General features: G+C 40.3%; 1 protein-coding gene across 2 annotated transcripts in view; it reads left to right on the forward strand.

Moving 5' to 3' along the window:
- LOC145455615 (succinate--CoA ligase [ADP-forming] subunit beta, mitochondrial-like) overlaps nucleotides 1-9,830 on the forward strand; it is a 56,424-nt gene extending 46,594 nt beyond the window's left edge. Inside the window, exons 2-13 of one of the 2 annotated variants that reach the window (XM_080333598.1) lie at nucleotides 163-298; nucleotides 435-597; nucleotides 1,228-1,254; nucleotides 4,804-4,903; nucleotides 5,553-5,721; nucleotides 7,161-7,263; nucleotides 7,329-7,493; nucleotides 8,101-8,262; nucleotides 8,826-8,968; nucleotides 9,031-9,151; nucleotides 9,268-9,356; nucleotides 9,418-9,830. In XM_080333598.1, coding sequence (XP_080189724.1) covers nucleotides 230-298; nucleotides 435-597; nucleotides 1,228-1,254; nucleotides 4,804-4,903; nucleotides 5,553-5,721; nucleotides 7,161-7,263; nucleotides 7,329-7,493; nucleotides 8,101-8,262; nucleotides 8,826-8,968; nucleotides 9,031-9,151; nucleotides 9,268-9,356; nucleotides 9,418-9,492 — 1,386 coding nt within the window. In that variant the 5' untranslated portion in view covers nucleotides 163-229 and the 3' untranslated portion in view covers nucleotides 9,493-9,830. The remainder of the gene's footprint in view (nucleotides 1-162; nucleotides 299-434; nucleotides 598-1,227; nucleotides 1,255-4,803; nucleotides 4,904-5,552; nucleotides 5,722-7,160; nucleotides 7,264-7,328; nucleotides 7,494-8,100; nucleotides 8,263-8,825; nucleotides 8,969-9,030; nucleotides 9,152-9,267; nucleotides 9,357-9,417) is intronic. The other variant, XM_080333599.1, reaches the window with a different exon arrangement.
- Nucleotides 9,831-13,542: the final 3,712 nt, after the last annotated feature.

The raw sequence follows: 13,542 nt of genomic DNA on the forward strand, positions 1-13,542 counted from the left end.
CGTGTGAATGTATTACTGGTGGTATTTTGTGCATTGTAAATGAAATGCTCATGTACTTTGCAGCCAATCTAAATCAGCCCCCTTAAAGACCATGTTCTTCACAATCACTCGTGTCTTAGCGGATTCCTATATTGTTAGCTGACATAGTTTATATGTATTTTTAGATGCTAGATTAACTCGGTTGCAGCTGGTAGATAGATTGTCCTGTATTTGAGTAGTCACGCTGGTAATGGCAGCGGTTTTAAGGAAGTGTGTCTTGACCTTGCAAAGGAGTAACCATATCAAGAAAATCGCAAAAGTAAGTACCAACAAATTGAGCGTATTCCTGAATAGGAATGTGCTCCTTGAAGATATCAACACAACTTGTGGACAAATCTTACTAACCAAGCAAATCTAAGTCGGAGAGTAAGTTCAATTTAAACTTGCTATTCCAGACTGCGGCTGCAAATGGCTTCCTCCCATCATCAGGGCAAAGACGAAATCTTTCTATCCATGAATATTGTAGTTTCAAGCTTCTAAAAGATGCAGGAATATGTATTCCCGACGGAGGGGTTGCCAGCACTCCAGAAGAAGCGTATGACATCGCAACGAACTTACGTAAGCGACACATTTTTGTGGTCAATGGCTGATTGACGATGTTTTACCATGGTGTTTTAATTACTACATCATAGTGCCCTTGCTAAGTTTTCATCGAACATAAGGTGATATAGGCAGATTGGTGTTACTGCAAATAATCAGTAGCCTTTACATATTTATTATGTGTGTGACCAGTATGGGGCGGGCAAAATCGAATACTTGACTTGTTGGCTTCCCAGTTAACCACATTATAATCTATTGGAAATGAAAAAAATATGAGCACATTGGTTTTCCGGGTTAACAAGGCCAGCTGCTTTATCCAAAATGAGTTTGTATTTTTTTAATATTAAGCGCCACTAAATATTAGATGGATTAATTTGTTGCCATAACACTGGAAGTCGATATAGACTGGTGTAATGCAGCAACTGTTTGCGTTGACGAGGGTTGATGTCACCTAGATATCAGCAGAGAAAGGATATTGAGGTGTTGGACGACGTTACTTGACCATTTAATGATCTGCGGGTATTTGCGTAGAGCCATAGTTTGCGGGCTCTTAGCTCGACAAGACGTTTATTACTTAAAATTCAAGGACTTTCTTCTATTTTTGAAAACCATGTTTCGAGTTGATCTACGTGTTTTGATTTTATTCAGTGAATCAACCAATAAAAGGAAATAAAGGTAACGGTAAAAAACTTGTGTTTCAACTGACGTCAACCTCTTTTTACTATGACTCAAGACTAGGTGATCCTTCTACACATCTACCTGACTATAGCTGCTATAGTCCAGTGTTGGGATCAAGTCACTCGTTTTTGACGTGACTCGAGTCAATTCAAGTCAAGTCACAATTCAAGTCAAATTTAATTTTCGAAGTGTTAGTGATGATTCAAAGTCATTACATTTTGCTAGCTGTGTGAAGGACAGATTAAGTGGCCATTTATCTTGAATCATATAATGAATATAAAGTTGAATATACATACAAAAAAGGTTTGCATCGCTCGCGCACACCTAGAACTGCTACTAAAATACACGAGTAACTGTATAGCTCAGGGGTGGGCAAACTTTTGAGCTCGCGGGCCGCATTCAACATCTGAATCCATTTGCGGGCCGCACTATACAAAATTGATATTATAAACCAAAACGCAATATTGCATGCTGTTTGATTATAGTGAAGACATGGAGATATTATATATGCCTATTTAAAACAAACCAAAGATTGCTTTGATGATATCGTACATACGTCAGAAACAGTGGCGGGATTCCATAGGCTGGTCGACCTCAATAACCAATTTATCAAAACTATAGAGATGTGAGTATAGGTTATCCCGAATCTTAGAACAAGATTGAAATTTAAATCTGTGAAGAGCGATCTGTTCATAGATATACTAATTCCGCTTTTTGTTCAGTTCCAGAACACACAATGCTGACAGCATCATAACCATGTTAGCTTCAAACACGCTTCTACTATATGTGTAGATAAAATATAAATAGGCCTACCCTAATTCTACGCACACAGAGAACGAATCTGCCTAATTAAGACACGTGCGAATCGTATTTTATAAGCTCATCACTGAAATAATTAAAACTGGAGTGGCCAATCTGAAATCACACTCGTGTCGTGATCCGAATTATGTCTATGTCGTTTAGGATTTCTGTGATGTTTAGCAGTTGAAACCCTTCAAACTGCGTGGGCCTTGACATCGGGCTGTCGCGCCAGAAATTAAACATAATAAATGATATAGTAAGTTAATATAGAACAGTGGTTCTTTTTAAGACACGCCCCCCTTATGATGGTGAAAGATTTCGCGCCCCACTTATCGTCATATCACAAAACGCTACCAGGATGCTAGCAAACATAGCGGATAGTTTGATGTCATGGAAGGTTACGACAGGATGAGAGATTTTTAAATATGAAATTCGGACTAAAAACAGAGCAAATATTATGAATTGAATGTAAATCGCGCGAAGCTCGTTTAGGATTTCTGTGATTTTTAGCAGTTGAAACCTTTCAAACTGCGTGAGCTTTAATGTCGGACTGTCGCATCAGACATTAAACATAAAAAATAATATAGGAAGTATTTACCTTGGCACAGTGGTTCTCAAACTTTGCAAGACATGCCCCCTTATGATGGTGAAAGATATCGCGACCCCCTATCGTCATATCACAAAACGCAACCATGATGCTAGCATACCTAGCAGGTAGTTTGATGACATGGAAGACCACGACTGTGGATGAGAGATTTTTAAATATTCAATTCAGACTAAATAAAGAGCAACAAATGTGAATCGGGTGTAAATCGCGCGGAGCGCGCAAAATTTTTTCAGTTGATCTTAGTTTCCCGCCCTTCTTCAGATGCTTTCAGGCCCGCAAGGGGCCGCGCCCCCTAGTTTGAGAACCTCTTCCTTAAAAATATCATGGTGAAATATGTTAAAAAATTTAATCAAGTCCCTGCAATTCGATTTTTATTAAGCATTTATCAATAGGCTATTCTTATTAGGTTTCTTTTGACTCTCGCGGGCCGCACAGAACGGCGTTGCGGGCCGCATGCGGCCCGCGGGCCGTAGTTTGCCCACCCCTGGTATAGCTACATGCTACAGTCTGTTATTATCAGCCAAAATAGAGGATTGAATATGAAGCTTCGAGAATTTGATACAAATGATATGATACATTATACACTACCCACACATGAGAATATAAACGTTTGATTAAAATTATACAACAGGGTTGGTAAAGGGGAGTACTGCGCAGTGCGCAATGTAAGTAGGCCTATTGAACCGTCAAGAAACTGATCCATTTGTATTGAATTAATCTACTACTACTATGACAACATAAGCTGTGATCGTTTCGTTTGCTGTCAATTTATGGGTGATATGTAACAATCGAGGATCAGTGAATCAGTGAATGACTGGTTGCTCTCACAAGTGAGAGTTCGCGTATCGTGAACACCCGCGTATCGTGAAGAATCCAAACATACACAAGATACCTTTATTAAAACGACACTGTTTTCTTGATGACTTGAAATTGACTGTAAATATTGCGCCGCGTCATGAGTCAATCCACATTTCTGAAGCGGCAAGTCAAGTCATTTTTGCAAAACGACTCGAGTCAAGTCATACGGAAAAGTTGACTCGAGTCAAGTCATGATTCGAGTCATCCCAACACTGCTATAGTCTCTAAGATTCTTTTTGCTCTTTGGTAGTGGTCTCACTCCGCAATAGGCATTGTGTATGCTTATTGGTATGATGTGTACTTTCTCTTGAAGTGAGATTCATTGATACCTTTTCTGTAGACCCCAGTCTATAATGTCGCTTCCGTATTTATTAGATTGTTTTGTTACTGTTTTGTGTTGTGCCAGAGTTGACCACGGTACTTCTCCTTCGCCTTGTGCATTTTCATCAATATTTCATGCTTTTGAATGAAATCTTGGTCAGCATGTGTCTTCAGTGTGCAGGTGCTCCCTGGAGAGTGAAATTGAAATTTAATGTTCATTTTTTTGCAAAACCTGTGGAAATATGTATTATAACTCTTCCTTCACTTTATTGTATCACCTATGTAGGTGCAACTGTGGGTTGGAGCTCATTTTTCCAAATCAGATAAATGGTTAAATCCCTGGAATCGGGCCAGTCAAAGTTTTGTTAATGTATAGGGTGTGAAAGGGATACTTCAATTTCAGCCTGCTCCACAGCACACTGCACACACATCTATATGTTTTGGTGAAGACTTGATCATTACACTACTTGGGTTTTGTAGTAATTCCAGTTTAGTTTCTTTTCACTATGATATGTAGGGCATAGCATAATAGGATTATCTTGTTTTTATAGTGGATGTTTGCACAAACTAATTTATGACTCTTGCCTAACTACTAGCCAACCGGGTCTTCGTCAAGCGCAACAATAGCATATAGGGTTTATTATTGTAGAGTGTTTGCAATTCTTCTTCTCAAAAGGATAATATTACAGGGACGTCTTGTATTGTATTGTACTCCGACAGTGGCATAGCGATATCCATATTGTAACAGATTTCTCACAGTCGAAGAATTTTATGATATCTGAGAATCTACCGTTAGAACTTTGTATATTGTTAACTTGCAACTAACCCCATATGAGGCATTAGTCTGGTACCTCCAAGGTGCGCATTTGACTTGATTATATTATTTGATCTTCATTTGTGCTGTCATACAACATTTCTATCAATATCCTAAAGTTTATTAAATGTAAACCTCTCTTTAGCAACTAGAGATGCAATTGTCAAGGCCCAAGTTTTGGCTGGAGGAAGGGGTAAAGGTCACTTCACCAGTGGATTGCAAGGTGGAGTTCAGATTGCGTATTCGTAAGTATACTTTTCTGCTGCTTTGGAATTGGGCAAATTGGCAATAAATAGTGTCTATGATGACTCATTACTATCGAACCCTAATTCATATCCAGGATCCATCCTAATCTATCCACCAGAACTACAGTACGGTACGGTAGTGTTCTGAATGATATTGTAGATTACGGAAGCATCACTCGTGCTATATTCCATGCTTTTTGAATGGACGATCTGAAGTTCCTTCCCCGTGCTTTACTAGGGTAGTGTAGGGTGCTTCTCAAAGTACTAACCAACACAATGAGGAACCCACTAAACAAGTACAGTAATGCAATTTGATTAGGTACTCGTCCTATATTGATTTGATTTACCCAATTTGTTACCGTATCTGGAATTTCAAGCAAGGTCAACAATCCCCAGTCACCTTGAAAAGTAAAGTATATCAATACTTGAGTCTTACTAAAAATGCACATTGTTTATATTTTAGATGCTCACTGGCTGGTAACTCTCTCTCTCTCCTAATCATGCATTTTTTGTTACTGCTCAAATTATTACCGCAGGCCCAGGCTATGTCCTATTATTTTAGTGGGCAATTTTTGTATGGTAACTATTTCTTGGTACATGTCCGAGTCACGGGCAAAGCACGTCTCAGTCAGCTCCATTTCTTTCACAGCCCGGAGGAAGTGAAAGATGTCGCCGAGAAAATGCTCGGCAACAAGCTGATCACAAAACAGACCGGCGAAGCTGGCCTGATCTGCAATAAAGTTTTGATCGTCGAACGCCGGTATCCGAGAAGGGAATTCTACTTCGCCATAACGATGGAAAGGGGTCTGCACAAATTTGTAAGTCTTGAGAATGTAGCCTGGTTGCCGTGGACATGATGTTGGCGGTGCGTTGGTGCTCCACTATGAAAAAGCAGTGTAAATCATAACAGTAATACCCCCAAACCCGACACGCAGTGATGCTATTCTTGATAAACGAATATCTGGAATAAATTTTGAATTTGGTATGAACTTGTATAAGTGAGCATTACACCTCAGAGTAGTAGTAATATCCGAACCTAAATGATCAACAGACATGATGAACATGGGCCCAATGTCCCACCGCATCCCAATAGTAACAGCTGTTGCGGGATGTCGGTAAAATTATTTTCTTCGTCTAGTTACAAAACTTTGCAAAAAATGATAATGCCCTCGCCGAAAAGCTGAATTCCAGCTGGCATTTCGGAAGTTATCACTTCCTGACACAAGGTACAGCTGTGGTGCAAGCTGGTGTACTTTCAAAGCAAATGCTGAACCTCACCGTGCGATTACAATGTATCGTTACAACACTAATCTGCTACAAGTTGTCCCATGAAATCAAGATGCTCACATGCGATTAATTAATGTATGTGCTAAATTGGTTGTGATATGTCTTAGGCTTGATTACAGGGGTCATATTGATTTGATTGATTCTCTCTTGAGAAGGCAAGGCCTCAATGTGTGCCAGTGGGATAAATTAGTAATTGTAGTAATTCTGTGACGCGATATTATTTTGCGATGTCGCAAAACAGGAAAAGTAGTTCTGGTTAGCAAAAGAAGCCCTTGAGTCTACTCATATTTGACTTAAAATTTGAAAGCACCACTTTCGTTTGCGCATTAGTGGCCTCGACAATTGCTCTGGCCACCTCTGGATCGTAGCCAGCAGTCAAATTCAACTCATGTCATCCTGTACCCAACTTCAAATATTTTTCTCTGCATTTGCTGAACTTTATGTGTGAATTGGCTAGCGTTCATAAATAGCCAGTGTCAAAACAGCTAGTGTAAAAAATAGTAATTTTAAAATCTTCGCAGGGGAATCAGAGTAGCTTATCTCCATCTTACGTAAATATTGAGAGAATTATGTTTTTGTAACTTTGAAACAATGCGACGAACATAACTATGGTCAAGATATGGCTGGAAAAAAAATGAAAAAATGTACATGAACTTGATTTTCTCAAAATTTTAGAAATGGATCACAAAATTTGATTTCGCAGCGACGAAGCGATACTCGTGATAGCAAGTCATTCAAAAACATCCGAAAAGTAACCCTACTAACCCCAACATGACCTCACCATTAACCATAATCGTAACACAACTCAATCCAACTCCTACCTCAAACTAGCTATGTTGAATCACTCGCATTTTTAATGTCTAGGTATTATGACACTCGCTGTTTTGAAATAGACATTTTGAAATTCGCTATTTTGGCACTCTCATTTTGTTCGGACCCAATGTGAGATCCGTCTTGATTCTTCACGCAGGGTCCTGTCATGATAGGAAGCTCTGCGGGCGGCATGAATATCGAAGAAGTCGCGGAGAAGACCCCCGACAAAATCGTGCGGCAACACGTCGATATTACGGAAGGCGAGATTTCCGAGATATGTAGCTTCCCGACTTCTTAGTTATTTTTCCGCGATAATTCCGTCCAGGTATTTCAAAAGAGCAAGCACTGTCACTGGCGGAGCGTATGGGCATTCCGGACGCCGCTAAGGAAAACGCGGCTGATTACTTTATAAGACTATATAATCTTTTTATCGAGTCTGACGCTACGCTCATCGAAATTAACCCGCTCGCGGAGGACTCTGAAGGCCACGGTAATATTTTTTGATCTTTGCATTGTTAGCGCATGTAGCTGATTTTATGTCTTCAATGTACTATATAGCATGAGCTCATAATGCGACTTCAATCAAGCCAGATTATTGTATCTCAGTGGTTTTCAACCTTTTTTGTCTTCATTCCCCACTTCAGATTTATTTCGAGTCCTCATTCCCCACAGCTCATATATACCCTTGAAAATAGGGTTTCAATTTTTCTGAATAACCTGAAAATTTAAATTGGCTCTGCCGTGGCTTATACTTGTTAAAATTGAACCAAATTTGGTGTGGAGCGTTTTTTAGGGTAACCTGACGTGAATGACTGAAATCCGGAAAAAAGAAGTTATTTCTGAACAACCCTAGCGTATGCGTATCATGGCGTTGCTAGGCTATCTGCGCATGTGCGTACCATGCGTGTATAATGTGTATATGCCACTAGACCAGGAGGGTGTAGAAATAGTCGTGTAAGTCTTGCACCACCCCTCCTTACTGATGTCTCTCATTCAGGAGCCAAATTAAAGTTGAACTTTTTAACGCCTTATTGCAAGGCTAACTCTGAGGGGCTTGTGTTCCATGCGCATTAAGGCTAGAATGTACCAATGTTCAGTAATCTGTATGGATGCAAAGCTGAACTTCGACGACAACTCGGCGCACAGGCAGAGCAAGATATTTGATATGAAGGACGCGTCCCAGGAAGATGAGAGGGACGTAATCGCCGCGGGTCTAGGAATCAACTATATCGGCCTGGACGGGAAAATCGGCTGTTTGGGTGAGAATATCGTGGATGCTTCTGTTTTAACATCTTGTACGATCTCAGAGTGCATGATAGACAAGATGGTTTCTCGTAAACTGTGGCACGTTAAGAACTTGTTGATCGTCTTTATGCTTTCAATTGTCCTCCTGTCATTTTGATAACATAACCGTGCAGCTGGGCCTACATGAGTGACACGCATCACTTCAAAATAGCTGCAAGCAGAACTAAATTCGTTTATTGTCAGTGCACATCATAGCGTTGTCGGGATGGAATTTTCCATTTATGATTAGTTTTGCAGTTTACCTGGATCCTTGACCCAAGAGGTTATGTTTCAGATCAATTCCACTCCCACTCCTTCCTACTCCTACAGTTTTTTATCAAAAGTACTTGCTTTTTACACTTTTAATTTGGAAAAGTAGAAAGAAGTTTTGAGATACTTTCCTGTGTGAAACGGTCATGGAAACCGTGTGTGATAGCAAGCACTGCAGTGTTATCACTAATTTTGCTTTAGTTACGATGATGCATCTTGCAATTGTAAAGGTATGGTATCAAGACGTGACCAGAGTTTCACCTTACAGTAAACGGAGCAGGACTCGCCATGGCAACCATGGATATCATCAAACTACACAACGGCTCACCCGCCAACTTCCTGGATGTGGGAGGTGGGGCCACCGCCGAGCAAGTAATGGAGGCATTCAAATTGATCACTTCAGATTCCAACGTGAGTGATTTGGTTTTGACGCCACACACCTCATTTCCGGACCGGTTGGGATTTGATTTCAGGTCAAGGCTGTGCTAGTTAATATTTTCGGAGGGATCATGAGGTGCGACGTTATCGCGCAGGGAATTTTACAAGCCGCCGACAAACTGGATTTGAAAATTCCGATCGTAGTGAGACTGCAAGGTGAGTCGAAAGATTACTGGTGAATTCGACACCTGATGAATTTGACATCAGACATGTAATACCTAGTATTTATAAGTAGAGTGTTGGACCTGTTGAAAATTATTTCTCTTCTACAGGCACAAGGGTTGAAGACGCAAAGGCTATGATCGCGACCAGCGGCCTTCGTATATTGACTTGCGACAACTTGGACGAAGCGGCAAAAATGGTTTGGATATTTCGATTGCTTTTCCGATTTTGCCTGCGCCAATACAAAGTCATGTTTTCAGGCTGTGAAATTGTCTACCATTGTAGAAATCGCTCAAGAAGCACATGTCGACGTCAAGTTTGAACTGCCCATCTAAAGACCTCTTGTTCTGTTTTCAGTTCTGTTCTATATAGTATAATGTTGATTGCGATTTTCCGCCGAAATCATCTCTCTGCACAGTTAACCAAAAGCAACTGCTCACGACTGTTTTTCAAAACTGGGACTGTTGAAGTCGTCTGGGCCGTTGCCAGTAGATTGTCGGGAGATGCTGTGTACGTTGAATAATTGACGCTGTTCCATGTCTTCATATTGCCCATTGTACGAACCTCTGAAACCTCAGTTGGCTTGCTGGTGATGGTAATCAGAAATGTTCCTATAAATTTTATGGTCGTCTGTATGTATGGGATGGAAATAAGGATAACGGTATGATTTTGATCTCGTGTGTTATGCTGCAACCTCGGTAATATTTTGGGTCGGAAGCGTAGGTGTAGCCAGGATGAAAATTTGGTAGCAATGGTATAAAATTTCTCTCTTGTGTAGAGTAAGGTTACTGAGCAGTTTTGGTGTGATGGGTATATGCGATGTCGCAGTGAACAGGTCGGAACCTAGAGGGGCGAAGGCGCTTCTGCCACTGGTTTGGCGCGCGATAGTCTACAGTCATAGCTGGCGCAGTGGACGAATGTCTGATGACTAAGCTGTATATGTGTTTAGAGTGTGGGTGGAACGCGGTTACAGTAGGGGGGTGCCGTACGTCCTCTTTTTCTCAATAAAAGTGCACTGTCCTCGGAGGACGCCCAAATATCCTCTCTTTTGCTTTCAACGAGACTAGACAGCGAAGACTAAAAAAGCTCAACCCAGTACAATCTCATCCCGGGGTCACCAACGCGGTAGCCTGCGAGGACTTCATATGTCGCCCTCAGTCGTAGTAGTAAATGTTCAAATGAGAGCTGTGAAAGTCGAAGCGGAGAAGGGTTTCATATGAGCAGCAGTTTTCGATCGGGGATCTCTGGTTAATATCCGCGAGTCTCGACACGGAAATTGTCGCTTCGGCGCGCAGAGCGGCAACGCAGAAAAGAAATACAACGTCTCGTCTAACGGTCTCGTTGAAAATATTTAAGCAACTAACAAAATGCGTCCTCGAAGAACCATTCCCCTTTCTTGAGAAAACACGAGATATTAATATCGTGGCAACTTGCATTGCACTTCGCTTCTGATAATGCTGGTGACGATTTTCAATATTACCAACGGTTATCGATGTCACCAGGACAGCATAAAATAATTTAAAAATTAACACTGTCGTGCTTCTTTCAAACTGCTATAAAATTGTGTTAAACACGAATTACGTGACAATTGTTGATGAATTCTATATTTGTAATTACGGACTTCCTTAAGGTGTCGCCCGGCAGCACTGAAATTTGGTTCAGGCTCATACAATTCAAGCAAGCTCAAGCACACCAGTTTTTGTCCAATGGGCCAAATACAGACCATTGCACATGCCACCTGAGTGTTTGCTAATTGCTATGCAATGCTAATTTGTAATCCTAACAATGGCTGTTTTACCCTCACACGTCACACCAAAATTCTATGACTGTCTTTTGTCTGCTTTTCGGAATGGTACACAAACCCAATTTGTAGTAACAAAAATCCGAAAAGGGATTATCAATGCTGCAAGACATAGCCAATGCGCAGCCCATATTCACATAGTCATTTTAATGCGAGTGTTGCTGTTGAATTTCTTCAGCCGAAGCACGAAACGAGGCAGTATCCCTGTCTGGAGTGCTCGTTTCATAAGCGATTCAACATGCGCTTATTATAGTCTCTTTTTTGGATTTAATTTCATTAGTGTTAGGAACAAGTCACTACCTTCGAGTCACAAGTAATCTCGCGTCATTTCACATTTTACTGCGAAGTACCTGTAGCCTCAGCCAAGAAAGAGGATAGAATACAAAACCTCAGAAAGTTGAAAAAATTTATATGGTACATAGGCCAGGGACGGGCAACCCACGGCTCGCAGGCCGGATCCGGCCCGTGACGGGATATTGAGCGGCCCGCAGAGAGTTTCCACCGTAGAAGAGAAATTCTTATCTGGAAGTATTGACAAATTTTATGCGCCACAGAATTAATGCAAATTTGCCAACCTGATAAAGATGGTCATGAAACTTATTCTGTTCGGGTCTACATACTTTTGCGAGCAAACATTTTCGACCATAAAAACATGGGGCTATTAACAAGATAAGGCTGCTGCGTTCCAATATAGCTGATGTTCACGTGCAAACTTTAATAACGATTTCTACATCCGACATGCAACCAGAGTTCAAAGAACTTGTTTACAACTTTGATCGACCGCAGATGTCTCGTTTAGTTCAACAGATATTGAAGTACAGTAAGTTATTAAATTCATTAAATACTATGCTTGGTCGATATGCTTTAAACTTGAAGTTTGCATTAAATGCGATTTATTCCTTGTACAGGTGGATAAACACGCAATTAATGAATCGATTCTGTAATCCGGTCCACCAAGTAATTCATTTTCCCATATCAATTCCGTCGACCGGAGAAGTTGCCCGCCCCTGATGTAGGCTACAATTTACGCCTGTTTCAACTGTAATGCAGAATGTGATGTATAAACTATTTTTCTTTAATTTGAATCATAAAATTGCGCTGTTTACTGTGGAGACTGATCACTGCGAGCAATCTAAGGCACAGAACAATTGCTATTAAGAATACTTTACTATAGGGTTACCATACGTCCTCTTTAAAGAGGATTTGTCCTCTTTTATGACTTTTTTTAAAGTGTCCTCGGAGGACGCCCAAATGTCCTATTTTTTGAGAATTTGTCATCTTTTTTGAAAATTTTGGTTAGATATAGGCTAAAATTCGACTGAGATATAGGAAAGGAGTACTCAAGTAACGTTATGGCGGGTATTTCGGGAGTTGACCCGGTAATAAGATGGCCTTTTTTTAGTCAACCAACGGAGAATTCGACAAAAGTGTATATTTCAGGAGTCGAGTCGGAAAAATGACCTTTCTTTAGTCAACCAACCACAAAGTCCGGGAAAATTTACCACTTTCCCGGATTTTACTCCATTTTTGTAAGTCTCAAAATTTTGAAAAAGTGTCCTCTTTTCAGATTTCCAAAATATGACAACCCTAGTGTACTACAACCAGTACGACAACGTAAGCTAAGTTGAGCTTGAATTGGTTAAAATGGCGTTCTTTATTTATTTTTTGTGAACTGCAGTAAATACAGTCAAAAGGCAGTACGAACGGCGCGATTATCAAGTTGATGAGTAGGCCTATGCGATATTCATGAATTGCTCTGTGCCCACGGCATGTGGTTGTATAAACCCCGTGTCTTTCATTTGGCGACCAGTCATCATATCTAATTGAGTAATTCGTAATTGTGATGACAGAAGACTGCTATCAAAGTGCCGCACTTTTATGCGGTTATCGATTGTGGCGCAATTATTCCAAGATGATGCGCGTCGTTCTTCTGATATAGCCTATACGAGGTGAGACATGATAAACAGGAGTCATCGGGTTGCTCTCTATATGATTATATGATCATTAGTCATTCCCGATTATGTAACGACAATGCGATATAAAAACAAGGTCGCGCATGATGAATGAAACGACACTATCGGTAAAGTATCATTCGTTTTCAATTCAAGATATCACAATAATTGTTATTCAGTGAAAAGAAAAGAAGGACTCGAACTGACTTGGTGAAAAATTTGGATTTGAATAAAATAGTATTCATGGTGGGCACCACTATAATAAATATTTAAAGAATTGGTCACCGTAAATACTATTTTATTCATAATCCAAATTTTTCGACGGCGATAACTCCGCTTCCACTGGTTGGAATTCAACCAAATTTGGTGAACATCGTTGCTATAGACAACCTAACACTTTCATGGAGTGAACAGAAAATTTTCAAATTTTTTGTTATTCATTTGAATATAAATAAACTTTCTTCTCCTGTAGCAATGCGGCTACTGGTTGGAATTGAACCAAATTCGGTGTGTAGGCTTAAATTAGGTAACCTAACAATTTTATCAATTAGCCAGTGCGATTTGAGAAAAAAGTCGTTTTGAAGAGCTCTATTGCGCATATATGAGGACGAATCTACCTAACACGCACGAAC

Source organism: Botryllus schlosseri, chromosome 14, assembly GCF_051294905.1.
Source record: "Botryllus schlosseri isolate E-star chromosome 14, Bs_hap1, whole genome shotgun sequence".
Classification (NCBI taxonomy): domain Eukaryota; kingdom Metazoa; phylum Chordata; class Ascidiacea; order Stolidobranchia; family Styelidae; genus Botryllus; species Botryllus schlosseri.